General features: G+C 48.2%; 1 protein-coding gene across 1 annotated transcript in view; it reads right to left on the bottom strand.

Annotated features, from left to right (window-relative positions):
* Positions 1-7,781, bottom strand: part of cadps2 (Ca++-dependent secretion activator 2) — a 64,076-nt gene that overhangs the window by 34,927 nt on the left and 21,368 nt on the right. The window contains exons 7-11 of the mRNA XM_079743888.1: positions 6,593-6,704; positions 5,151-5,290; positions 2,934-3,000; positions 2,213-2,321; positions 1,714-1,920 (exon numbers count right to left, since the gene is read on the bottom strand). Coding sequence (XP_079600014.1) covers positions 1,714-1,920; positions 2,213-2,321; positions 2,934-3,000; positions 5,151-5,290; positions 6,593-6,704 — 635 coding nt within the window. The remainder of the gene's footprint in view (positions 1-1,713; positions 1,921-2,212; positions 2,322-2,933; positions 3,001-5,150; positions 5,291-6,592; positions 6,705-7,781) is intronic.

Raw genomic sequence — 7,781 nt, 5'->3', positions numbered from 1 at the left:
CACCATCACTACATCTGCTCCACCACGTTAACACCATCACTACACCACGTTAACACCATCACTGCACCACGTTAACACAATCACTAAACCACGTTAACACCATCACTACATCTGCTCCACCACGTTAACACCATCACTACACCACGTTAACACCATCACTGCACCACGTTAACACAATCACTAAACCACGTTAACACCATCACTTCATCTGCTCCACCACGTTAACACCATCACTACATCTGCTCCACCACGTTAACACCATCACTACACCATGTTAACACCATCACTACACCACGTTAACACCATACTTCATTTGCTCCACCACGTTAACACCATCACTGCACCACGTTAACACCATCACTACATCTGCTCAACCACTTTAACACCATCACTGCACCACGTTAACACCATCACTTCATCTTCTCCACCACGTTCACACCATAACCTGCTCCACCGTGTTGAGAAGCTACCACACAACTGGAGGTATAGCTAACTGTAACTATAGCAGATACGTAGACATGGGAGATTCAGTAGATGTGTATAAATAGGGTAGTTCTGGTAGATATGGGAAGGTGCGGTAGACATAGAGATATAGATTTAGAGACTGAAGGAGACAGGATATGTTGTAGATAGATGTAAAAGATGTAATAGATATCTAATAGTTAGATGTAACTGATATCTAATAGATAGATGTAATAGATGTATTAGATATCTAATAGATAGATATAATATATAAAGAGGTATAAGATCGTTGTAAAAGATGGTTATAACTTATAATAGATATATGTGGTAGATGTAATAGATATCTAATAGATAGATAGATATGGTAGATTGGTTATAATGGATAGATGTAATAGATATCTAATAGATAGATGTGGTTGATTGGTTGTAATAGATGAATATAATAGATATAATAGATGTAATCGATGTAAATCGATGTAATAGAGGTATAAGATTGGTAAATAGACGGTTATAACTTATAAAAGATATATGTGGTAGATGTAATAGCTATCTAATAGATAGATATGGTATTTTGGTTGTAATAGATAGATGTAGATGTAATAGATATCTAATAGATAGAGGTGGTAGATTGGTTGTAATAGATAGATGTAGATGTAATAGATATCTAATAGATAGAGGTGGTAGATTGGTTGTAATAGATAGATGTAGATGTAATAGATATCTAATAGATAGAGGTGGTAGATTGGTTGTAATAGATAGATGTAGATGTAATAGATGTGCTGGGGGGTAGTAGGTGCAGTAGCTGTGGTAGATGCAGCAGCATGAGTCCTGTAGTTTATTAGTTTGTCTAACGCGGCTCCCTGCCTAACAGCGGCGTTCTTCTGTCTATTTTCTTCCTCACTTCCCAAGAGGAGATGTTTTACGTTGGTTAGCGGTGAATTGAGGCACGTGGAGAAGGGAGAGAGCCCTGATTACTCTGCCTCACGTCGGGACCATGGCAGGAAGTTAGTCTTACCAGCGGAACCGAACCTCATCTCAAACAATCAGAGCATTATCGCCACAACTCTCTGGGCCTGTTCAGCCCCCCACACGCACCTCAACACCCCCCCCCCCCCCCCCCCCCACCCACCCCACTGAGGCGGTGGACCAGGAGGAGGTGGTGGTGGTGGACCACAGTGTGGTGGAAAATCAGATGACAGGAGGACGTTCACATGACAGGAAACATCACGTTAAGAGAGGAGGCGGGCGTACCGGTAAGTGATGCTTGCTTCTGATTGGCTCCTCGGCCATTAGGGTGGTTCTTCCTGCTGTGGGCAGGGGGCACGGGCTTGTAGGACTGCCCGGTGCCCCGGTACAGGGCCTGGACCCACAGCGTCCGGTCCTGCGCGTCATCACTGGCGAAGGTCACCAGCTCGCCCTCCCGCACCGCATTGAAGAAGACGGCCCCGCCCTGCAGACCTGTGGACAGGACCAACTAATGACTGACAGGTGGACTAACAGGTGGACTAACAGGTGCATTAACAGGTGTATTTCCTACCTGACAGGTGTGTTTACCGGTGTATTGAAAGGTGTGTTTACAGGTGTGTTTACAGGTGTATTTACAGGTGTAATACAGGTGTATTTACAGGTGTAATACAGTTGCATTTACAGGTGTAATACAGGTGCATTTACAGGTGTTTACAGGTGTATTTAAAGGCATATTTCCTACCTGACATGTGTATTTACAGGTGTGATACAGGTGAATTTCTACCTGACTGTGGTTCACAGTAGTCAACGGTGTAGCCGTCAAGCTGCATCAACTCCTGAGGCTCCGCCTTCTTCGCTCGGTAGCTGCACATGGCGAAGGTGTACTGGCTCACCTGGGGGGGTCAGAGGTCATGTTGAATTAACCCGTCTTCTTAACCCCTGCCCCCAGGTCGAGTCACAAGGTAGTTGCTGTGGCTAGTGCTAGTGGTAAGGGTCAGGGGAGGTAGCCAGGGCTAGTGGATAGGGTCAGGGGAGGTAGCTAATGCTAGTGGTTGGGCTAATGGTCAGGGCTAGGGGTCAGGGATAGCTGTCAGGGTAAGTAGTCAAGGCTAGTGGTCAGGGCTAGCGGTCAGGGCTAGTGGGCAAGGCTAAAGGTTAGGGCTAGCAGTCAGGGCTAGTCGTTCGGGCTAGCGGTTAGGGATAGCGGTCAGGGCTAGCGGCTAGGGCTAGTGGTCAGGGCTAGTGGCAAGGGCTAGCGGTCAGTGCTAGTGGTCAGGGCTGAATTTGCCTTATTATTTTGCTTTACCTATAGCAAAGTAACTGTGACCCAAACCATCGCCATTGGGGTTAATAAAGTATTGTGAATAGTATGAGTAGTATAAGTGATCATGACGATGTGTCAGCGTGAACCAGGTGACACATGAGCAGTTGGGAGGGACACTTAATGTTTTTAGTGTCCCACACATTTAAAGAGGTAGACCGGTGGATGTTGGTCTTCTGTTTACCTGAACAAGAACAAAATATCTTCTCTTCCAGCGTTTCCACACGCGCTGACCCAGAGCATGCAGATAGCTGTCAAAGAACAGAGAAAGCTTTTAAATAAATCTCTCGTTCCGTCTGCATGTGATGAAAACAACACTTTAATTTAGCAGTGAGTCATTAAGACGCAGCCACAGATCCTCACCGAGAAAGAGGGGAACAGAGCGGGCGTCAAACACAGGCCAACAGCGCCCCCAGGTGGACACATGACACCACTACACCCTGATACACTATTACGGGTGAACGCTAAAGTAAAGTTTAAGTTTAAAGTTTAAATCATAACTTAGATGCTGCACAAATATATATTACACCAATCTCTCTCTACCCGTCTATCTCTCCCTGTCTCCCTCCCTCTCTCTCTCTCTCTCTCTCCCTGTCTCCCTCCCTCTCTCTCTCCCTCTCCCCCTCTCTCTCTCTCTCCCTCTCCCCCCCTCTCTCCCCCCCCCCCCCCCACTCTCTCTCTCTCTTTGCAGATTCTAAAAGCGAGCAAGCATCCATTGGCACTGTGTGTGTGTGTGTGTGTGTGTGTGTGTGTGTGTGTGTGTGTGTGTGTGTGTGTGCGCGCGCGTGTGTGTGTGTTTTTGTGTGTGTGTGTGTGTGTGTGTGTGTAGTGTGTGGGGGGGGGGTCAACTGAGATGCAATAACTGGCTGGAGAGCCACTTTAAAATTAGAGGGACTAAACACACTGTGTGTGTGTGTGTGTGTGTGTGTGTGTGTGTGTGTGTGTGTGGTCTCTCTACCAATTAGAGCAGCATCATTAAAAAGTGACCCAACAAGGAGACGCTCCAAATGTTACAAGCACCAGCTGTGACCTCCTCTCTCTCCTCCTCCTCCTCCTTCCTCCTCCTCCTCCTCCTCACTCTGCTCCTCCTCCCTCCTCTTAACCTCCTCCTCTCCCACAATGTAGGACCTCATGCAGAGCCACACACACACACACACACACACACACACACACACACACACACACACACACACACACACACGGTTCTAAGTGTTGTTCTAAGCGTTATTCTAAGTGTGGTTCTATGTGTTGTTCTAAGTGTGATTCTAAGTTTGGTTCTAAGACTCTCAGATCTTCAACAGGACAATATGTGTTCATTCAGATCTTGCCCATAACAGAACCCCCAGCTCTGAAGTGAGTGCTGCCTCACTGGGTGTGTTTGGTGTAATGTCTCAACTCCCTCACTAGGGGGCGGTCTTTACTGGGTGTGTTTGGTTGTAATGCCTCCCTCTACACTAGAGAACGGTCTTTACTGGGTGTTTTTGGTTGTAATGCCTCCCTCTACCACTGGAGGACAGCCTTTACTGGGTGTGTTTGGTTGTAATGCCTCCCTCTACCACTAGAGGACGGCCTTTACTGGGTGTGTTTGGTTGTAATGCCTCACTCTATCACTAGAGGACGGCCTTTACTGGGTGTGTTTGGTTGTAATGCCTCCCTCTACCACTAGAGGACAGCCTTTACTGGGTGTGTTTGGTTGTAATGCCTCCATCTACCACTAGAAGACAGCCTTTACTGAGTGTGTTTGGTTGTAATGCCTCCCTCTACCACTAGAGGACGGCCTTTACTGGGTGTGTTTGTTTGTAATGCCTTCCTCTACCACTAGAGGACGGCCTTTACTGGGTGTGTTTGGTTGAAATGCCTCCCTCTACCACTAGAGGACGGCCTTTACTGGGTGTGTTTGGCTGTTATGCCTCCACACCACTACCTGGACCTCGGCCTCCCTCTTCACGTTGAGCATTGGTCCTCTGTCTTCTTCATGGTTTCTTATTTAAACATATGACAATTTCTTCTCTTTTTTGTGTTGCCATGGAGTCGTGAAGTGGAGCTGTTATGGAAGTCATGTGACCCCATATCAGAGTGGGGCTACAGAAGATCAGATTAATAATTACAAAGACCTCTGACCAATGAGGGGTGGTTTACCTCTCTTAGGATCTAGTTATGTAGCTAACGGGGTTAGACAGTACAGAGACAGGTCATTAAGGAGCAGGTAGAGGTTTGACAGTACAGAGACAGGTCATTAAGGAGCAGGTAGGGGTTAGACAGTACAGAGACAGGTCATTAAGGAGCAGGTAGGGGTTGGATGGTCAAGTGACAGGTCATTAAGGGGCAATTAGGGGTTGGACAGTCATTTAGGAGTTTGTCTGAAATATCAGATCCGCGGTGGTGGTGTTGACTCCCTTACCCACAATGCTTCATGTTGGGTGGTTTGTCCATGCGGACGGCCAGCTTGATCCTCAGGTCCGAGTCCGCACTGTTCTTGGAGACCGTCATGCGGTGGAGCTCTGGCTGCTTGGGTCCGTTGGGGGTCGGGTTCAGGACCACCTGATTGGAATCATTACCACTACTTTACAGTGAGAGTCATTACTGCTACTTTACACTGAGGATCATTGCCGCTACTTTAAAGTGAGAGTCATTATGATACTTTACACTGAGAGTCATTACTGCTACTTTACACTGAGTCATTACATTACTTTACACTGAGAGTCATTACAATACTTTACACTGAGAGTCATTACAATACTTTACACTCGAGGATCGATACATACAGTGTGTGTAGTGTAACCAGGCATGGCTAGGTATATGTCCTGTAGTACAGGGGTGTAGTAAAGGGGTGGTCTGTGCGGTGACGGGGTGTGAGGGGTGTAGTGAGGGGGTGATGGTGTATTGAGGGGGTGACGGTGTAGTGATGGGGTGAGGGGTGATGGGTGTAGTGACAGGGTGATCTGTGTAGTGAGGGGGTGTGTTGGGTGTTCTGAGGGCTGCTGGATGCAGTGACGGGGTGACGGAGTGATGGCTGTAGTGACGGGGTCAGGGGTGTAGTGAGGGGGTGATGGGTGTAGTGACAGGATGAGGGTGTAGTGAGGGGTGGAGTGAGCGGGTGATGGGTGTAGTGACAGGGTGAGGGTGTAGTGAGGGGGTGAGGGGTGGAGTGAGGGGGTGATGGGTGTAGTGACAGGGTGAGGGTGTAGTGAGGGGGTGATGGGTGTAGTGACAGGGTGAGGGTGTAGTGAGGGGGTGATGGGTGTAGTGACAGGGTGAGGGTGTAGTGAGGGGTGGAGTGAGGGGGTGATGGGTGTAGTGACAGGGTGAGGGTGTAGTGACAGGGTGAGGGTGTAGTGAGGGGGTGATGGGTGTAGTGACAGGGTGAGGGTGTAGTGAGGGGGTGAGGGGTGGAGTGAGGGGGTGATGGGTGTAGTGACAGGGTGAGGGTGTAGTGAGGGGGTGAGGGGTGGAGTGAGGGGGTGATGGGTGTAGTGACAGGGTGAGGGTGTAGTGAGGGGGTGATGGGTGTAGTGACAGGGTGAGGGTGTAGTGAGGGGGTGATGGGTGTAGTGACAGGGTGAGGGTGTAGTGAGGGGTGGAGTGAGGGGGTGATGGGTGTAGTGACAGGGTGAGGGTGTAGTGACAGGGTGAGGGTGTAGTGAGGGGGTGATGGGTGTAGTGACAGGGTGAGGGTGTAGTGAGGGGGTGAGGGGTGTAGTGAGGGGGTGATGGGTGTAGTGACAGGGTGAGGGTGTAGTGAGGGGGTGAGGGGTGTAGTGACAGGGTGAGGGTGTAGTGAGGGGGTGATGGGTGTAGTGACAGGGTGAGGGTGTAGTGAGGGGGTGAGGGGTGAGCTCTCACCCGGCCCAGTTCCTTGTCCTCCAGCGCCAGCACCCCGGTGCTCTCGGTGAACAGCTTCACCTTCACGCAGGGCAGCGGCTGGGTGCTGGAGAAGTCTCCCTGGGTGCCCCACCTGCAACACACACCCGTCACTACACATCTCTACTACACACACCCGCACAACACACACCCATCACTACAAAACTGTACTACACACACCTGCAACACACACCCGTCACTACAAAACTCTTCTACACACACCTGCAACACACACCCTGTTACTACACAACTCTACTAAACGCACCCGCTCACAGATTTATCATGCAATCTGTACCCTTTACAGTGCACCTGAGTCATGTGTGAGGGTGAATGCATTTCTTACAAACTGGTTTTTCACTTCCTCTGGTGTCAAGCAGGGAGATGCTTTATCGCCTACTCTCTTCGCTGTGTATATAAATGATCTAGCCAGTACAATTAAATCATTAGGATGTGGGGTACAGTTTGGAGGGGAAAACATTAGTGTACTTTTATATGCAGATGATATTATTTTGATGGCTGACTCAGAAGAAGATCTGCAAAGAATGCTCTCATGTGCAGAAGCTTGATGCAGTAAATGGAGAATGACCATCAATGAAAAGAAAACAGAAATAATGCATTTTAGAAATCCTCGTTCAGCTACTAGTACATTTCAATTTCATTTCGGAGAAAAAAAGCTGAACTATACAAAATGTTATAAATACCTAGGATTCTACCTGGATGAACATATGCATTTCACAAAGGGTACTACAGTTCTCTCTGAGTCAGCCAGCAGAGCTCCTGGTGGAGTTGTAGGTAAAACTAAGATGCTAGAGGATATTGGTTTTTCTACATACACCAAACTTTTCCAGGCTTGTGTGTGTCCTGTGTTGGACTATGTGGCGGGGGATTGGGGTTATAAAAACTATCCAGTGAATGAAAAAATCCAAAACAGGGCCATCCGATATTTTATGGATGTTCATAAATTCGCACCAATACCAGCTACAACCGGAGACATGGGGTGGGACTCCTGTAGGGAGTGTTGGAGTGTGTGCATTATGAGGTTGTGGAACAGGCTGTTGAGGATGGATGACAACAGAGTGGCCAAAAAGGTGTTTGAATGTGACATCCATAAAACTGGAGGATGGGCAAGTGAGGTGTACGATTTATATGTGGGATATATCTGGGTTGTGGG

This window comes from Pollachius pollachius (assembly GCF_949987615.1).
Source record: "Pollachius pollachius genome assembly, chromosome: 9".
NCBI lineage: Eukaryota > Metazoa > Chordata > Actinopteri > Gadiformes > Gadidae > Pollachius > Pollachius pollachius.
The sequence above is the reverse complement of the archived record's forward strand: the minus strand, read 5'-3'. Positions and strand labels throughout refer to the sequence as shown.